Source organism: Scomber scombrus, chromosome 19 (genome assembly GCF_963691925.1).
Source record: "Scomber scombrus chromosome 19, fScoSco1.1, whole genome shotgun sequence".
NCBI lineage: Eukaryota > Metazoa > Chordata > Actinopteri > Scombriformes > Scombridae > Scomber > Scomber scombrus.
In genome coordinates this window covers 16371495-16392143 of record NC_084988.1, presented here as the reverse complement: position 1 = coordinate 16392143, position 20649 = coordinate 16371495, and the positions used below count along the sequence as shown (strand labels likewise).

Genomic DNA, 20649 nt, shown 5'->3' with positions numbered 1-20649 from the left:
CTTCATTTCAATGTATTAATAATTACGGCTGTTATATTCACTAGTTTAGATAGCATGAGATCATAAATATACTGTGATATTTTCTGACATAAAGTGTCAACCCTAAAGAAAACACTCTGCTCTCTGAAACATTACTGGAAGATCAATCACCTATAATTAATGACTGATTATGTATCTATGGATGCAGAATACATTTGTGGTTAACATTTGGTACAGGGATTAATTATAAGGGGGTATGACCTGCTCCATACTGTGAAGAGTCAGAGTATAAAGAGTATGTAAGGGTTAATACAGCAGGTATTGCCCAGTTGTGATTTATTTATAGGTAAGAGCAATGTTTCTTAAACTAGGACCTGGACCTCCAGGGGCCCTTGATAGGGTTCCAAGAGGTCACCAGCGAAAATGGGAATCATTTCTTTTTCACATAATGTATGATTATTTTGGTCATGGGTTTCATACACTTTTTGTAATAAAACATCTAAACGGAAAAGTCTTATCAGATGGGGGTCTGTGGCCTTATTTGTCTCCGTATAGGGGTCCCTGACATGAAAAAGTGTGAAAACTACTGGGTTAGAGGATATATATAGAGAGAATAACCACAAAGTATGTGGCTTATATGAGCTGAAAACAAACACCAACGGCATAAATGAAGTACTGTACCACAGTACAGCTTTGAAATACCACTGAAGTAATTCCATATTTTGTATATCTGAGGAAAATGTGTACCTTATTCCACTACATTTATTTTGCAGCAACAGTTATTAGTTTCAGATTTAGCTTTTACATAGGACTACAAAAAATGATCTTACTTAACAAAAAATGTTAAACATGTTCTCGATTAAACTAGCCAGCATTTTATAAATGAGTTGCAATTATCTCCAACTTGACCAGCTGCAGCATTTCAATTTTTCTTGCATGCTAGCAGTCATTATAATCCAATCATGTAATATATAATAACAACACTGCAAAGGGTCATTTTGCAGAAGCACTTTTACTTTTTATACTTTGTACATGATAAATTATTTAATTATAATGCATTTTTACTTGAATTAAGGATCTAAATACTAATACTTGCAAACACTTCTGAGAGTTACACAATGATATGCCATCCCTGTACAAACCTACAACAAATTGTTTCAACACTCTATAATCATTAGTAGTGGATGTAGACCATTAATAACTGCAACTAACAAAATGCAGCATCCTGTGAATCATTTCATTACAGCAGAGAAACGTACTACTAACTCAATATGCACATGATGTATTCAAGATGTCAAAATAAGTTCTCACAGATTCATATTTTTTACATTTTTATTTTGATGACTGATAGTGATTACAGTCAAGAGGTAAACAAAATGAATGAGCATGATATTTCCAATGACCATAGCTTTACAACAAGACTTTATCTGAAGTTTTAAATGTTCCAACTTTGACCTAAATGTTAGTTTTCTGGTCCGGTTCAGGTGATGATTAGAGCAACAGTGAAGTACAGTGGATATCAAGTGGAAACATTCGTACAATTGCAGGTTTATAGTTTATGAATGCAGGTTAAGGGCATAAGTCATTAACTTAAATTCATCCTACAACATTAAAATTCCTCTTTCGTTTCTGTGCTGCTGAGATTTCTGGAGAGAATTTTAGTCCATTAAACAAATAATGACATTATTTTCTTACACCTGAATATAAAAGATAAAAAAAGGCATGAATGGGAATTCAAATACAGAAACCAAATGAGTGGGCTGATACTATTTATGATACATTCATGACATAAGAATCCAACAAAGAGACTAAAAGAAATAATGTTCCCAATTACTAATATTTAACCGTAGGGTTGTAACACACAGAAGTTGGTGCTTGCATTTCAAAAGCATTGTCTTTGTAATGAACTTGAAGAGACAAAATGTCTGCGATCAGAACAGTGCTGCCACTTCCAAAAAATATATTTCATTGTCTGCTCCACAGGGCAGGGTATACACACAGTTCCTCTGGTACAGTGTCAGCCACTCTCCTCATACATAAAAAGTTATGCTTTAAAAAAAACATTTTTTACAGACATGTATAAATCTACAAAGCTATAATGCCAGATTTTTTCTTACATTTTATGTTTTATGTCAAACAAAATATTGGTTGTGCTATAATGCATTAAGAGAATATGTAACAAAAATAATACATAGTACTAGATCTGTACAAAATATACCAAACCTCTCCAACGAAGCCTTGTCTTTATATGCATTCAGAGATGCACACATGGGAATGGAGATCTGGGATCCAGTGGCATTGCAGTTGAATGAATAATCCTTTTTTGCCTGTGCAACATGGTACATAAAACAAATCTTTTTACTTTAAGCAGTGCCATTTGTCGGATCATTTCAACTAATTTGCCTTCTTGTAGTTTCACAGAAGTGATGCTAGAATGCAGCCTTGTGTCAGACTTCAGTAAGACTTGGTACACATGGTATTTTCAGGAGTATAAAACATGTTAATACTGTTAGAACCAGCAACTGTCAGGATCATAATTTTACTACTTCACTGCTGGTATTAAGATTGTGAAATTAATTCAAAAACTGCAATAAATGATGTCAAATAAAAGAAGGTGGGTAATACCTATTGCACCTTTTATAAAACATTATATAGTCAGATCATCATATACATCTACAGTCTTTCCAGGTCCAAGCTGAAGCTTTTAATATTATAGATTGGCTGTGTTGTCTTCCCAGTTCTTGGTGTACAGCTTGTAGTCAATCTTGAAGAACAGAAAGGTGGAAGTGGGAAAAGTCTTTGTTTGTATTTCTGTTGTCTGTCAACCCCGGCATGATCCACTGAGTCCAAGGTCAATTTACAATGATAATATTGGAGAGAGAGGTGGCAGTGATGCAAGATGCTGATTTCAGGCTGAATTCTTATGACATTCCTTCCTTTACAAAATACATGTATTTAACTCTCCACACTGTCACTGAAGTAAATTGGTCAAAAACAAGAGGAATCAAGTATGCCCTCTGAAATAGGTTGCTTGCTTAGTTTGCAGAGGCTCGTCATGTAAATGAAATAAATAACACAACAAAAGAAAAAAAAAGAAAGTGACAGAGAAAATAGAGTGGAAAATATATCTGCATATCAAATTGCCTGGGGTTACTGAATAAAATAGATCAGTCCACAAAATCCCTTTAAGGCAAATGGATATCTGGTGAAATGCTAAATCCCATGTAATTCATTCACTGCACAATTCCTGGTCCTCTTGTAAATGTAGGAGGGGACATAAGTGTGTTCTGTGCTGAATGCAAGTGTGTGCACTGTTGTATATCTGTGTGTGTGTCTGTGTTATGTAAGGAAACGAGTTTGGACGTTTCAGTGTTACTGTTGGAGGTTTAGTGCCAGGCCCTTGGGATTAAGGGCAGAGGGGTGTACGGTGATCTTTGAAGGAACAGGATGAAGCCAGCGCTCAACAGTCACTGTCTCAGTTTCCTGTCTCTTGAAGCCCAGACTCCGGGATCGCTGGGATGCATTTGTGCGGCTTGGCAGAGGCCACGAAGCCCGGCAAACAGGTGCACTTGTAGGACCCTTCTGTGTTGGTGCATTGCCCGTTCTCACACAAGGGCACCTTGTCACTGATGTCCTCACACTCGTTTATGTCTACAGGAAAAGGAGACATGAGGAGTTAGTCAGTGGGGAGATTTCACAGCTGAAACAGCTGTCTGCACCACATCTGCAGCTGCGTGGTCTTATGGGTATGAGAGGTGGGACGCTGGAATGCTAAAATGATTCATATTTCTTATTTCATTTTAACAGTTCTTTAGTCTTTCTTTCTCTTTTGTCTCTTGTAATCTCTAATTTTTGTGACTCAAACTTCAGGGATTTTTGATTTTGAGTTTCAAACTTCATTGTTTATCTTAGAAAAGGCAGCTGACAAAAAGATCTCACCTCAAGGTCTATTTAGTCTTGTGAAGCTTTCAATCACACACGTCTTCATCAGCAGATGGAGTTTGAAACATGGACGAAAAATTCTTTAAAATGCTCAGTAAAAATGAAAACTTGAACATCCACATTTCCCATGACAACTGGGCAAACTCTACCCATTGAGGAAGATCATGTAATGTGATTGAAATCGCCACAACAGCTACTAAATGGACCTTGAGGTGAAACAGCCTTGTCAGCTACATTGAATTAGTTTGAATGATCTGATTTTTCTCTGTGTTAAATAATGTTGCTTATGAGCCATAAACAAAGATGTTTTAATTAGTTCCACTAAAGTTCACATTTGGTGGTTTTCAACATGAATGATATGTTGCATAATATCTCATCTTGTATATCTTTAATCAAACATGCCGTCATGTTGCGTGTTGGCTGGATAGGCTCTGAACTTGAATTCCCAGCCACCTTGAACACTAAACTGTTCAGAATGATGGTTAAATTAACAATGTGATGGATTCTGTTTCCTTTTGGCCTTCAAGTGGTTTTTCTTTTCCCTTCCCCTTCAGTCCGGGAGGTCTGATTGTCATTTCCTAGCAGTCAATCTCAAATGGCCCTCATTCTGTTTATGTCATGTTCTGATGGGGAGATGCTAGTGTAGTGATATTTATAAAAGGAGGCACTGCATGAGTTGCACAGCTCCCACATGTTTCCACAGTATCGGAATTCACTTAGTTTCCTTGGGAAAGCGGCTGACCTTGGAGTTGATAAGCCGGTACTCAGACAGAATACTGTAATCATTGCTTTTCATTACGACAAGACAGTCTCACTTTCTTACAAAACAAACAAAGTGCACTTCAAAGATATAATATCTGATGTAATACACAGAGTGGCTAAGATTCAAGGCTTTACTCTTGGCAGCGTGCAACTAGGGAAAGTCCGACCAAAGGGTAACACACGATGGTTTTGAGGAGTACACTGCTTTCATTAGTTTCCCATAAAACATAACTTAATGCAACACTGTTTAATTCAAAGCTTCTCCTTGAGCTTGATGATATACTGCACAAAGAGTTACCTCACTGAAATTAATCCAAAACCTGGCTCCAAAAGGATTAAATCTGAGGGAAGAGTTCATCGTGGTTTGATTTCATGATTCAGCACCACATCTTGAAACAGGATTAAATGAACTGATTGATTGCCTATTGATTCTAAGAAGTCCCTGAACATTTTTGGACTTGGAACATGGAGTCTAAATGTGGGTGGTCTGTTGAGAAAGATATCCAAAATGATGAAAAGAAAAGGACCCACCTATGCAGGCCATCTTATTTAAGTTGAGCTCATAACCATCAAAGCAGTCGCAGGTGTAGCCCTCCCGCACACGAACGCAGCGGCCGTTTTCACAGCCATTCAGGATTCCACATTCCTCCGCACGGAGACCCTCAAAGCCTTCATAGCGCTCTGAATGGGAAGAGGAATATGTAAGAGGAAAATCTTTTTGACACTTTTATTAATAAAAAAGAAACTTGTTGTCCTATACAGGGAGAAAAAAGTCAGAATCAACACATCCTCATGGAAAGATGGTAACCCTCATCTCTATGCTGCATTTAATCATAATGTAAAACTGCATGCACTTTCCTCCTCCTTATGAGGACAGAAGCAGTTAAATTAGAGGAATCCATCTAAATCCATTCACTGCATTACTAACCATTATATACAGTAACAGTCCAAAGTTGGACACACCTTACCATTCGTTTGAATGAAAAAGTGCATTCAAACTTTTGACTGGTAGAGGATAATAGGGTTGGTGGTCACATTCAGTAGATGTCACTCCTTAGAGGGTGCTAGTGTCAGTGCTAACATTTTCAGAATTGGGGTCAGAGGTCACCTTCAAGGTCATTAGTAAAACAGTTGACATTGAGGTAAGAGGACTTTTTTGTGTTTCTCTCCTAGGCGTTTTACACAATGGGTTTATAATTAAACAAACATTACCATTCGAAAGCATTAGAGGAGAGCTACAGTTTGGATAGTTTTTATCTCAGCTACACAACAACAGGTGGTTGTTAGCTTCAAAAACCATACTAGTTTAGGATTCTTGTCTCATTTTCTTAAGGGTTGAATGTCACATTAATGAATGTTTAACAATAAATTAAACATTTTAAATTCTTTTAAAGATTGCCTAAGTTCTTATTTTATACCCATTTAAATAAAATGGGGACAGCCAAGCCCATTGTCACAAGTGCAAAAAAACACTATCTTTTGAAAAGAATAAGCTTAAAAGGATTAAGGTCACTCCATTCCTACCGGACACTATAGGCCATTGAAAGGAAATCAATTAAGGATACAGTTTTTGAGGGATACCAAAACCAACCCCGTTCTCCCATACTGTATATATTATACACTATTGCTCTGACCTGTGAACTTAATGGGGAAAACCCCTGACAGTGTCTCCTTGTCTAAGAAGGATGCATACACCCACCGGAGTAGGAATCCACTGGTTGTGGCTGGTGCTCCCGTGGTCGATGGATGGGGACACGGCCAGATGGCTGTCGAGGGCTGTAATCATTGTCGTTGAACAGGGGAACACTCTCAGGATTGTCATAGGGTCCTGCAGGGCTGCCATAGTTGTCCCAGTATGGAGGAACGAAAGGCTCCGCAGCATCCTCTGGCCCCTCAATACCATACTCATATCCTGGCCGCTCTCGCAAACTGTCTGAACCTCCTCTCCGAGGCAGGTTGCACATTACTGCGTAGTCCTCTGGAAGCAGCGGCACCCATAGCAGAGTTAGAGTTATACAGGTATTTTAGAAATAAAAAACAGTGTGTTTGAATTCACATTCTGTTTCTCACCAGAGTCTCTCCTGGGACAGAAGGCACACTGTCCACTCCAGGCTATGCCATACAGGCAGCAGCACTCAGTGTATGTAGTCTTACGGCCCTGGAGGGGTTCTGCACACATGTTGCCCCCCTCCAGACGCTGCCAGCAGATATCCATGTGCACATCGTGATCAGGCTCAACAGTTTCTGGTTGGAAAGACCAAGAAGATTTAACAAAGACTGACAAAACTGGGGAAAAAAACATGAATTGAGGATACAAAAAGAAAAAAAAAAAATTCAGTGGTGAATGTGTCTATATCTTTCTCCACTTTTCTTGATACTTTCTCAGTTTTTTCCTCATTGTGTGTATAGTATTTTTGTAATTGTGCAAACAGTATGATCAGATGTGTTTGTGTGTCACACCTTCTGTTGTGTTGAGGCCAATGCAGCGCCGTCGTGTGCTGTCCAGGACTAGTGGAGGACTGCAGAAACAGTTGAAAGACCCGGCAGTGTTCACACACGCTCCATCCACACAGGGATTTCCAAACTTACACTCATCATAATCTAGAAAGCACAGTGGCACACAGACATCAGAAACATTTTATTACAGAAATGTATCATATTTGTATTATGTAACACAGATTTTCAGCGACATCTGCTGGATTGCCAAACAAGCACAGAGGAATCTGGATAAATAAAGTACGAAATGAAAAGTAAAAACATCCTCTCTGTGATTGAAAGCAATCAGATTTATGGGAAATGTGGTCTTGATAAGAGAAGTCAAACCATTGGCACGAGACATACAGCAGGTGATCAATCATCGTGAATCTGGTCTCACTTGATGAAATACACATAGAGCTGCATCACAGCTCATCTGTCACATTGCATTGATGTTTTCAAATGTTAAAAACAGATGTCATTTCTTACCAACACACTCAAGCCGGATGTTGTCATAATAGAAGCCGGAGCGACAGTAGCAGGTATATGTAGAGAAGAGATTTGAACACTGCCCGTTCTTGCAAATGTCTGATCCAAACATTTCACACTCATTTGCATCTGAGGAGAGGGCGAGAGATTCAAACCTTGCTGTTACATAAGTGCTGAAATGGTGAGTAACAACTGTCAAAACACTGTTTTTTGAAAATATTAGCACCCTGCTCCAAATGCCTTTCACCTCTCTCGTAAGAAGCTGTCAGGACACACTATGATTACAGTAATTAGTCAGGCATGCAGGCAGGTATCCCATTAAGGCTTGGCTAGCTGCAGAGAAACCCTCGTAAAAGCGGTGAAGGATTATGTCTGTCTATCTGGCTTTAAAAGTGGCTGCAGGTGAAAATAAAACAGGAGCTGACGTTGCACCTTTTTGTGCCAATGTAAAGTTTTGCGTGAAAGGAAGCTGTAAAAGCTTTTCAATAAAGGATATCAATAAAATGACGAAACGTATTCACGAAAGTACCTATGTAAGGCCGCTGTTCTCCAAGTGTAGAGGAACGAGGCTGGGGTAATAATCCACTGCCATGAGGGCACAACTGGTTATAATCATCTGGAAAATAAAAAGTATCTTTATTAGTGAACAAGAAGATGCAACAGGACTAAAAACTAAATACAGATGACGTATTATTAACATGTAATGAATAATCTTGAACCACTTTATTTAGATTGTGTCAATAAAGAGCATCTGCCTCTTGTTGTACCTCTTCCTGGGACAGGACAGGCATGGATCTCACAGTTGTCCCCCCAGCCTGCCCCCACTGTACAGCAGCACTCCTGCTTTGTAGTGTTGCGTGACAAGACGTTGTCACAGAAGTTGGCATCATTCAAGTTATAGTAACACTCCTTCCTCTCCTCAGCTGAAGGAGCTGAAGGACGGACAGGAACATCAGGCTGTGGGTCAGTATCAGCTGTAGATAAACAAAAAGACACCATTTAGTTAGGTCAGAGGGGTCAGAAGTTATGTTACTACAGTAAAAGGTTTATCTGCCAGTACATATAATCACAGTAGACCACAGCACTTCAGTATTATCGCACAGGAACATCGTTAAGTGGCCTCTGCTCCTCATCCGTCAGAGTGTGTCCGTATGCCTCCCAGCAGGTAATGCATTACCCTTGCCTGCCACTGCTGAGCCTGCTCATTTGTCCAAAGGCATGGGTTCAGGCATTTCACCCTTAAGCTGCAGGCTTAGCCAAATGGAAACACTGGCATGTGAGTCAACACACAATTCACTCTCACATGATTGATTAACACACGTCAAAAGCAAACAGCGGAATGTGGCAAAAAGGTACACAGAGGCATAGCTGGGGTTTAGTGCCCAGGCAGAAGAAAAAACATCCCTGCTGAGGGCGCGCCGCTTAATAATGTAAATAAGCCCCAATTCCTGTACACATACGCTTATCAAGCTGGAGATGTGATGGTGTTTCCATGACTCAAAGGGCTTTTTCCTTAATTCTGAAATTGCAATACATTGCATATCTGTAACCTCTGCACTTAAGATGATGTTAGCATGGAAAAGAGCAATGGTGCACTAATTGGCAATAGCTACACCTTGTCCTTGTTTGTCTTGGTGGGAAATAGGGTTACAGTAACATGGCCCTCTGGGAATTTGCCTGGCTCTACTAGAGGAGAAACTACATCATTGTCCGAGGAATTAGGTTAATACAATTTTTTGTAGGCAATCCACCCAACTATAACCCTAGGCAATAAAACAAATAGCAAGAGCCAGGTCAAAAGATATTATAAGAGTAAGTCATGTCCACCTCGTCCCTCTTGGTGTTTGGATAATGAGAGACGGCTCATTAAATCAGGGAAAACTCTGTCTCCCAACGATGGGATGGAGAATTAAGTCCTGTGAGTCACTGTGAGTGCTAGTCCTGTTCTATTACCCAGGGAGCGGCACTGGCTGGTGATGGGATCAAATTCCTCATTGTCGTTGGGGCAGATGCACAGGAAGCTGCCATCGAAGTTCTCACACAGGGCCTCACCGCACAGCGCCAAGCTCATCTCGCACTCGTTCACGTCTGAGAAAGACAGGACGGCGTGAGGTCAATAAAGGATCAGGCATGTACGGACAGGCATGTGATCAACACGGTCGTGGCAAGGTTACACAAAATCATTCTTATCATCCTGTTACTGAAAGAGTAATTCACTTTCAATTGCAAAGAAAGAGTAATGCAGAAATTCATAATGGTTACATGCATTTCTTTATAAAGTAATGTATGTAGTCCATTTGTGCAATCATTCATTTCCTATGAGGAGGAGACACTCTTTTCAAATGGTTGATATCGGATTTTGGAACAAATCTCATCTCACCATATATAAAATGGTGAAAACTGTTTAAATGTGCTCAATAAAAGTCTCACAGATTTAAACTGAAGGATTAGTCTGGCGATATTCGATATCAAAACCATCAAAGCGTTATTCCATTTTTCAATACTCTGCACTCAACCCCAAGCCCAAGAAATAAATATTTAAAAATGTGTCACAAATATATACTTTTCGTTTTAAAAACATGAAGTTATTCCCTAAAGCAGCTCGGTGCTGTAGGTTATAGTAAATGTAAATTACTACATTGGTTGGGAACTATTTTATTTTCAGCTGTGGATTACCACACATTTAGAGAATATTGCTAGCTACAGGACAGTGTATGTAATAAATAAACTCCTACTTTTTTGTCTTTTCATGGGATTTGTTAATAATAAGAAAAAAAAGATATATGTATATATATATATATATCACAGCCTTTAAGTGGTAGTACATAGTGTGGTTATCAATCATGAATATTTATTGCAGTGCAGTTACACACCAACACATCTGCTCATGTCTCCGGGTGGGTTGGTGTAGCCTTGGTCACACTGGCAACGGAATGAGCCATCTGTGTTCTCGCAGAAGCCATGGTTCCCACAGATGGTTTCATTGACACATTCATCAATATCTGCAAGACCAGAGAGAAGAGCGCAACATTAATATTTATACTTTAGTACAACAGCGTTTCAAACTCTCTCGGTAAACACGGTGCCACTTTTTCAAATTGCACACCACCACCATTCTGACCTCACAATAACAACAGAAATCACTGTCATCATAACATGTCAAATATTCTGTACAGATTAGACAATTCATTAAGAGGGTTTTCAAACTTTGTGGGTTTTCAGTTAATTCAGGGAGACACAGTTGTGACACTTAGTTCACTGGGATGGTGATAAGTTTATTGCCTTTGTGGGAGCTCAACATTTAACCAGACACTTCACACGCAGTAAGAGGATAGAAGAGAGATTTTATAGCAGCTTTTTGGCAGAAATTTCTTTCCATCCTAATCGATTTATCTGTTTAAACCCAATTTTAAGTGTTACATTGAACAAATTCTGAATATATGACTTGATTTGAGGCCCAAAAGCGTCATTAGGAATAAAATCTGGCAGGAGGCAGCCCACAGTAGTTCCTTGTTTGCAAGGCAATAAATCATGAAACAGCTTCAATAAAACCAGAGGACAGATCACGCTATATGTCAGTACATATGGAGAGGGAGAGATTGTTAACATTGAACCATGTACCAACAATGATGATTCTCAACTACTCACTGTTTAGACAACATTTTTTAGAAATTTCTTACATTTCTTGGCATATGGAATATGCCAAGAAATACTGATACTGCTAGATGGCAAGGCTGATTATAATTGTTTAAAAAACAATCAGAGGGTTTTAAATGATCACACTTTAGTCATGTGAATTTGTTCCCTTGTCAGTTTAAAGGTATATGATGCATGATTTGTTGTTTAGTGTTTGTAAACACGGCATTCAAAAAAGGCCCTTCTTCCCCAGGTTGACCATAGTGAGCTGAGAGGAGAGCTAAAGAAAGAGAGTGAGAGAAAGACAGCAGCAGAGGTCAAGGGAGCTAGACAGTGAATGAAGAGAGCGAGCAGCGCTGGCGAGAACTAAGCCGTGAATCAGATAAATAAAACATTATTTTGTCATAGTTTCAGTGTTTACATTTTGCCTCATGCCTACACCTCTTTACAACCCTACACTGCTGGATTTTGTATGAATTCAGAGCTTCATCTTGTCCACTGTTTCCTCTCTGCTCTGCATGTGGGTAGCTCAGCCACGCCTTTGGTCAAACAGACACACGGAGCTGCAGCTCTTTATACATCCATGACACAGAGACAGAGAGCAGAGCAGAAGAAAGAGACGGAAACAGCAATGTAGCTGGTCGCTACGCTATGAGTCCTGCCCTCACACCCATTGCTCATAGATTGAGGCCCAGAAGCAAACATGGGTTTGAGAAGGATTATTTTTGCACCTAATGTCTCTGGTCATTATACACCTATCTGTGTTACCAAGCCTGGTGACATACACCAATTATCTGTTATTCAATTCTGATTAACTGTACATTTTGGTAAATGATTATTAAATCTAAAGAGCAAAGACACCCATAAAAAAGCCAACCTTGGTCTAGTCTGTCAACCGTTGGTAAGAATTGTGTTCAACAACTTATCCTGTGACAATACTTTTCAGTTTAGAAATGTTTTAAAAAGCATCAAAATCTAGTATTTACTAACAAGTATTCATCCAGACGTGTAGTTTTCTGCAAGTCATTAAGTTCAGAACATTATGACAGACAGCTCTGTTATTTGATATTTATAGAGTGCTTATGAAATTAGTCGACACACCATTAAATCTCTTGATGCATCAGTGTGATTTTTGTTGACTTTTTAGTTTCGTAACCACCCTCCATGATCATCCCAAAGTTTCCATGACTAATGGTAACTAGGTTTAGAGAAACAGGAAGGGCTATTTCAAACACAGAAAATAATGCTGACAATAAAATTACAACAACTTCAATATTTACATGACTTTTTGAGTGATTACAATAAACAGCCTTGTTCTGTATTTGTAAATATAATTTTGGACATATCTGATTCAGTTGGGACATAAGATGTCAAGTTCAGTGGCACCTCAGAGGTTTCAAACAAATTGATTTATAGAGTGAAAAGCACATGTCATTCACATGTTGTCTAAACAAGTTTTATTTTGCCTCTGAGCACTCATAAAGGCTGTGGGCCAGAGAAACCACAACCAATCTGATTTGAACAGAGTGCTTGGCCAGGGCTCCGTCTCCCCCACTCCAACACAGACAACTGCTTTCTCAGGGTTGCTGAGGGACTAGTCCTCTGTCAGGGTTCCTGTCCTGACTTGGCTACTTCTCTTCTCTAACATGCCTCTGGGGTCAGAGTCAGGGTCTCCCACAAGCTAATAAAACTGCAGAGACAAAACTGCCTTTGTCATTTTGTACAACCTTTCACAAGGAATGCCGTAAAGGACCTAAATTACTTGAATAGACTTGTGGGCCTAAATGGCTGTGAGATGAAGGAGAATGGATGAACGCATACTGAAAACCGCCAACCTAGTAGATTTGCATTTTGCAGCTGAGGATTCGTTTGCCAAATTGTTGCAGTAAGAGGCTGCACATAATTGAAAACTACATTTTTGAAAATAATATTCCCACAGATCAATCACGAATATCCTCAGAGTAAAGGTTTAGCGTATTGTACATTAGAGTTTGAGGAACGTTTCCTCAAGTGTGAATAGTGTAGTTTGGAATGTTGGAATGACAGCGGCAGCCAGCTGGGAGGTCAGGAGAGGAAAGGCAATGAAAGCTCTCCGCTAATACATGAAATAATCAGTGTCTGCATGCCGCTTTTCATTCATGTGTAACATGGAACAAAATCCGTTGCAAACCACATGTTGTGTTGAGATGCAATCAAAGTTCATCTCAAGGAAGAATGAGAGCACTGAGAGCAAAACGTTTTTAATGACTTTTGTTTTTCTGTGTAGTGCTTGTATGGCAGGTTTACTTGACCATCCATTTTGATCCGTCTGCATTCAGGGAGAGTCAGTGTGCTAATTACAGCATTAATGGCTAATGGGAAAAAATGAATAACACAAAATGAGATAACTCCAATGTCCAACTAGTCTCACACAAGCAGAACGTGGGGTTGCCTTTCTTACTCTTTCCATGTAATAATCAGTTACGTCAGGACACATGCAGCGCTGTAAATTGGCCGGAGGGAAGAACTGAGGCAGGGGAAAGGGTGAGGAGTTCAGTTTAGATGGAAGTTGCTAAGGATAAGGAGTGACCCGGAAAAACAGGCACCTACCCTAATAGTCTGACCCAGGAGAACAGGCTTCCTGGATAAGTGTGGGTCTCTTTGCTTTGTGTTAATCTGGAGCACATGGTGGCAGGCAACAATAATATAAGAATCAGTGACTGTTGGCTCACACTCCACAGCCCACACTTCTCCCATATTCCCTGGGCAACCCCTTGTCTGATTGGACCCATATGCAGAGCTGATTTCACACACGAATGGGTAAGGATGAGGTGAGGTATTTGTTTTTGGGGAAGCATGTTTGCGCAATTGATCTATCATTACATCTACAACCTGTCTTGGGTTAACTACAATGAAGGTTAAACTGTCAGATAATGAGCGTGCATCAAGGGGAAAAAAGATCTTACATCTGCACTAGAACATGAGCAATCGCACACACATGGTAAAGTCTTTACATTTCTATAAGTGTACTGGGGTGGGAGGTTGGCATGAGTGTGACCGCAGAAAATTTCCGCCCTCGGGCAAGCCTTATTAATGGCAAGGCTCAATTGAATTTATGAGCATGATGGTGAATTAAAGCATAAAAACAATGATACACCTAGTACTCATACACACATGCTGCCCTCCTAGTACAGTTTGCAGCTGACATATTTCTACGGAAAAAGCCTATTATTCCCTTTGTATTATGGTCTCTCAAATCTAAATGAGCACAGCAAGCGGAGCCAAAGACAACCGCTGCCCCTTCGAAGGCCGGTGAGTAAAAATAAAACAACGCCCCTCGCCGAACCTGCAAATTACAGTGTCTGGCCTCTTCTTAAATATTTGATGATTTTTACAAGCAGACAAAAATGCCCCGGAGTAATTGAGCTCCCTCCCTGACTTTTATTGGGGTGACGGCAGCATCTCCCACAACTTCCCATCATGAGGTGAAACAAGCCACTATTGTGTGGTGTGTTGGGCTTCTGAGGGTAAGAAGGGCTCGGTTCTCGATCTGGACCTGTGAGTCAGTGCTGAGCTGTGTGAATGTTTGTTGTGGGGTCTAGTGAAAACACGAACAGCTGGCGTTAAAACATAGCAACGGGAAGAATGATGGTCAGACATGGTCATAACTGGGCAACCGTACAGACGAGTTTAGTTTGTTTTGTGGCACCAGAGGGGACATTGGGAGGCTTTTTAAAATCAATTCCCACCAAACTATTCCATAATTCTCTACAAAGCATGTCGGGTCAGGAAATGTTTAACTTACAGCATATGACATGGAAGTTGAAGTCCTTGGCTGCTAAGGAGTATATGTTTACATTTCACGCCAATGAGCGCTATACTGATTTGAACCTGCAGTATATGAGCTGTTTAGCGGTATGTTGATACTGACACTAAAGGAGAAGAGGTAAGCAGCTGGTTTTAATCTGCTCTTATCACACTACAGACCTCCGCACTCTTCAGCTGGTGCCAGACAGACAACTTCATAAAGTGCAGTGAGGAGGCAGCCACACATAGTTGGGATCAAGATGATGAAGGGGGTGGAGGTCTGATCTGTCACTGATCAGTGCCGCAGCACTGTATTCTCCCCTGATCTCCATCTGTTAATAGTCCAATAAAAACTCTGGGTCATGAGAATATGTAAGGCCATGCTGCACTCCGAGTACATCTCTATAACTGTTACAGTTCCCAATTATTTCCCTCTAACACAAACACATAGGCAAGGATGCACAAAAACCTACAGTTAACCACACGTGCGCAGACACACAGTCACCCACAAACACTCGCAGCCTCCATCTGCAGTCCAATACATCATTCCATTCTGATGCTCTCAGCTTTCCCCTCCTCGCCTGTCACTCTCCGGTGACTGTTTGGATCCCATCTTAATACAACGAAAATATTTGGCGGTTTGGCCCTTTTTTATAATCTCTCATAGACCTCATAAACCCGACTTGTTGTTTTATGGTGCTATGAGAGCAACAAAGACAAGCAACAACACGCTACAAAATCAAGAGTGCTAAACTCAAATCATTGTGCAACAAACCACATTAATATCACAAACCCAAGGTATCTCTTACTGCCAGTAAATACATAAGGCTCCACGTATTCTGGATGTCATGGAGATGTGTCTGTTATTGTTGGCCAGCTGTGGGCCCAGATGTAGCAAATGTACAAACACAGCCAGCCAAACCAGGTGACCGAGCTCCTCCATAGGGGGACAAGGAGGTAAGGGACCATGTAAGCTGGCCTCACAATCCTATCCCCTGTCCAAAGAGGAACGGCGGTGATCAGGTTCCACCTTCTCTCTGCCAGATGCACTCTATTAGCTCCATTGTCAGTAGGATGAGATTATTATGAGCTACTGGCTTCACACACTGCCTCCAGTGACAGTGCACTCCTCTTTCTAAAGTGCCCCAATTTCAGGGGCCACTTCTCTTCATCTCTCCCATGGCCTCTTGTGCGGGAAGATCTCGAGTACCCGATAGCTTTTGTTTCCCATCAGCCCCTTTGTGTCTGTGTGCCAAATAGATATCATTATCTGTGCTTGAAAAGGAGAGACCTGAAGAGTATGTAGAGTGGTGAGTGGATCTGAGGCTGCCTTATCTTAAAGTCAACTCAAAGTTAATTGTAAATGGACTGACAGAATTCTCCAGATACATACTGTATGTACTCCATCCAATATTTTGCTTCAGCCAAAAAGGCTCAAAATCTTCCACTTTTTCTTTAACACAGTTGTTTGCTATCTTTTAACTATATGCGGTTTGACCACTCACCACAGTCTGTGGTGTCTTCTCCCTCGTGACCAGGCTGGCAGTCTTTGAAGCATCGGTAGGAGCCGATGGTGTTCTCACAGCGCCAGGTACCACACACTGAGCTTCCAAACTCCTTGCACTCATTCTGGTCTGTGCAAAGAGACAGAGAGACAGATGTTGGTTAGTAACTGACAAACAGAGGCACAAACGCAACCACATGTGCAATCAGACACTAACACGGACGCATGCGCCCCCACACGCACACACATACACCCACCCACACACACAAACTTATTCCCTCCTCAGCTCCTTTGCTTTCAGTGTAATGGCTGTGTAGTAGGAGTTGGCCAGAAGGCCTGTGGTGTAGCTGTCCTCAGTAAACGCAGCAGGCAACAAGAATGGCCAAGAAAAATATTATCACAGCAACTAAAGAACTTGTGAAGGAGCTAAAGGGAGACGTTCCAGAGGGAGAAACACCTCCTGCTCACAATGGGGTCATTCATACTTCCCTCGGGTAAGAGGGAGTGCAGGGCTGCAGCCATGTCATCCAGGCACCCCTCCGTCCCCAGACCATAGAGGAAAGCTGTAAGCCTTGCTTGGGCACTCTCATTGAAACTCAGTCCCCACCAACTATAGACAATCAATCATAGCCAACTGTGTTAAACTGGGTATGCTTAATTCTAAATGTAGCATGACGATCAAACAGCTAATGCTGACATGTTGGTTCACTCAGAGAGTAGAAACCTCGGGATAGAGTCTGGGGTCAATAATCACTATTAAAGAGGCAACATCACACATCACTATCACTATTACAAGTGAGTTTTATTGTGTCTTACCTTCACAGTCAGCCGTGTCAGCATTGAACTTGAAGCCGGCTTCACACAAGCACAAGAAAGAGCCATCAGTGTTGAGACACTGGCCCCGGATGCACACGTTGTCTTTGCTGCACTCATCCTCATCTAAGGCAGAGAAAAATTGGGAAAAAAATTAAGAGAGATAATTAGAGGAAGGATGTGTCAAGATTTGTTATATATTGATTATCATTAAATATCTCTGTATATTCTCTGTCTTTATTAAATCCATGGGGAACACCACTCCTTTTCATAAGTATCCCAAAAAGAATGTGTAATCAAGCGCTTGTCTGAACACAAGACGCATTGGCCATTTGGAGTACTTAACGGTATACTGGCAAACAGGAAACATAAGGGAAAAAAACACATCTACCTCAGCTTCTACAAATAATCCCTGTGACTCAGTTAAAATTTATAATGAATGCTACATGCTTGATTAGTTGTAGATTGGTGGATAATTGCAGCATTACAACATAAGTTGTAAGACACTGGGAACAGGGGTAAAAGTGAGGGCAGGAAAGTGCATAAAACTCATTGCAGGGGAAAAATCTGTCTTCCTTTTCCAACGTTTGATAATGAATTGAATCTCTCAGAGACGACAAGGTAAACACCCATTTGCAGAGATAGGGCGAAAAAAAAAACAATAATCCAGACTATACGTAAACACATAAATATGCAGTGGCTGGATTGCTTTGGAGAAAATTCAAGGACTTCAAAGCTCGTACTGAAAGGCACAGCTAGGCTATGGCACAACATTTTGATTTGGATTAAATTTAGATGTATTTCAGTTTGCTGTCAGTCCTTTATTATGCATGTTCTATTCTTTCTGGAATGCCAGCCTGCTCAAGGCATCGTTTTGGCCTCACCTGACAAAACCCATCTTTCATTCTCATAAACTCACATAGCCTCATCCTCCCTTCACCTCTCCTTGCAGGCCCATGTTAGAGGGGTCTGGCTTTCATTGTGTCAGCACTGTACACACAATGGCAGACTGCAAAAAAATATACGACAACTGCTGATTTATAGGATAATCAGGGCAAAGTATTTGTTGTGGCGGGCAGCCAAAGTACCTGATGCAGGCTGGGCAGTTTGCTCAGTGTGCCGTGAATGATATCTGGCACCCGAGCCTCCAAGCCTCTATGGAAGTATGTATGTCCCCATGCAAGGACTAACTCTAGTCCTTTTAGTCAATCCCCTCGCCAATTGCAGGACCGTGCCAGCATTTTGCAAGAGACTGAACAGCTACCTGCTTCACATCACCATAGTAGTACTCATTGCCAGGCATACTGTCATTTACTTAACTTCACCTCTACTTGGAGGACACACCAGAAATAACACTGATCCAATTCGGACATCCTAGCCAAAGCTATTTCATGTATTTTGACAGCAAATGTTTCATTTTGTTGAAAAGAGAAGCTTGTCTTCCTTAGCTGATGATCAGGCTACATTTTTCCCCCCATCACTATGACCAGTGGGTCATTGGGTGCGGCTGGAATAACATCAAACTGATGTCCGAGCTGAGAACGAGTGAGCTGAGACAGTTGATGAGGCCATGGCCAATTACACTGAATGGCTGGCCTCAGCACCCATGAGGCAGGTATGCAGGGACGGTATGGTGAGGACACTGTCTGTCAGCCAGCCTCCTCTGAATAAAGAAATTTGTGCAAGCCAGCAATGTTTCTGTAAAACGTCCTGGGCAATCTGGGCTAATAAAAAAAAACATTATTACCAACTTTCTCCAATTATGGCTGTGCCTCACCCAGTTACACACATCCTATAAAATCATCAGAAAAATTGCCTCCCTTTGCGATTAATATTCTTGCTGTACTGTGTTACTGCACCTTGGCATCCAGTCCTCCCTTCGATGGTGGTATATCCATCAGGACAGATGCATGTGTAAGAGCCCTCTGTGTTCAGACAGTCTCCTTCTCCACAGATCCCCATGACAGTTAAACATTCATTGATATCTGTCACACATCAAAGCACAAATATACACACACAGCTGTGTCAAGATGCCAACATGAGGTAAGCCACGAAAATAATTTAATCGCCAATGGTATCAAATGACCTGCAGTGCATATGCAAGTGTGCATACCTCTGCAGGACGTCCCATCCACCAGCTCGTGACCAGCAGGGCATTCGCAACTATAGGAGCCGATGGTGTTGGTGCACTGGCCTCCCAGACACAGGCTTGTGTCCTCACATTCGTTCACATCTGCATTGACACACATATACAGACGTCATCATTATAAAACATTCACACCAGCTGTAAATCAGCGTGTCTCACTCCCAGTTTGCCCAAGTTTTTGTCATCTGAGTGAAGAGCTTCCAGACCACAGTGAACATGTCAGTATCATCTGCAACAGCAAGTAATGACATAGTGTAGTAGGTCATACATCGCTGGAACAGATGGCTGTGAAAATGATCGCCATCGTACCGTCCATCGAACCACCCACCTTCACATGAGAGCCCGTTGGGTGCAGCTGTAAATCCTGGGTCACAAGCCATGCAGGAGAAGGAGCCCTCTGTGTTGGTGCAAACGCCCGTGGGGCACGCACCTGGGGTCTGGCATTCATTGATATCTGAGAGACAAAAGAAGAAAAAGGTTTGATATGTATAAGTTGAGAGTCCACTTTTTGTGAGTCGACTGTCTTATCTGTTAAAATTATTTATGGCTGAATGGGACTCAGCCTAACTTATTGCCTAACATACAGTAAGCAAAGCTCTCTTTATTAGATCGCACTGACAGTGTTTTATTAAAAAGGGTGGAAAGATAAGAATGCGGGACGGTCATCCAATCCAAAACAGCAAGCTATTACAGGTGGTGTATAATTACTGTATCTACAAACAGTCACTGGCTCGCTGTTATGTGATCATTGGAAATTCCTCTGCTGCGGTACAGATTGTATTTCTTAAGGAGAAAATAGTGTGGGCCATTGTTAAGTGATTGAGACGGCTCTGTTATGCCTTTGGGTGAACAGAGCGAGTTCAACAGGGCGAGCTCGCTGCAGTGCGTGGAAGGCAGGGGAGTGGCTGACTTCATTTCAAATTAAGCCCTTAATATTTTCCATGGCATCAGAGAGACATCCATTAAAATCCTATCAGAGGCAGACTTGGACTTCAGCTTGTTTTGTAAAACTTTTTCCAAGCACAAAGACACATATCAGTGGGGGATCTTCCTCTCAGGCTAGATCCACACTTCCATTCAAAAACATGCCACAGTATATGCAACTAACTGAAGCCAT

The 20649-nt window shown here is 41.2% G+C and overlaps 1 protein-coding gene across 1 annotated transcript in view; it reads right to left on the bottom strand.

Annotated features, from left to right (window-relative positions):
* Window positions 1–1270: 1270 nt before the first annotated feature.
* Window positions 1271–20649, bottom strand: part of LOC134000590 (latent-transforming growth factor beta-binding protein 2-like) — an 82041-nt gene continuing 62662 nt past the window's right edge. The window contains exons 27-41 of the mRNA XM_062439977.1: window positions 19861–19986; window positions 19500–19619; window positions 19246–19371; window positions 17390–17512; window positions 16575–16703; window positions 10521–10649; window positions 9601–9735; window positions 8415–8621; window positions 8177–8263; window positions 7648–7776; window positions 7144–7284; window positions 6754–6927; window positions 6383–6661; window positions 5215–5364; window positions 1271–3630 (exon numbers count right to left, since the gene is read on the bottom strand). Of these exons, the coding sequence (XP_062295961.1) occupies window positions 3455–3630; window positions 5215–5364; window positions 6383–6661; window positions 6754–6927; window positions 7144–7284; window positions 7648–7776; window positions 8177–8263; window positions 8415–8621; window positions 9601–9735; window positions 10521–10649; window positions 16575–16703; window positions 17390–17512; window positions 19246–19371; window positions 19500–19619; window positions 19861–19986 (2231 nt within the window). The 3' untranslated portion in view covers window positions 1271–3454. The remainder of the gene's footprint in view (window positions 3631–5214; window positions 5365–6382; window positions 6662–6753; window positions 6928–7143; window positions 7285–7647; window positions 7777–8176; window positions 8264–8414; window positions 8622–9600; window positions 9736–10520; window positions 10650–16574; window positions 16704–17389; window positions 17513–19245; window positions 19372–19499; window positions 19620–19860; window positions 19987–20649) is intronic.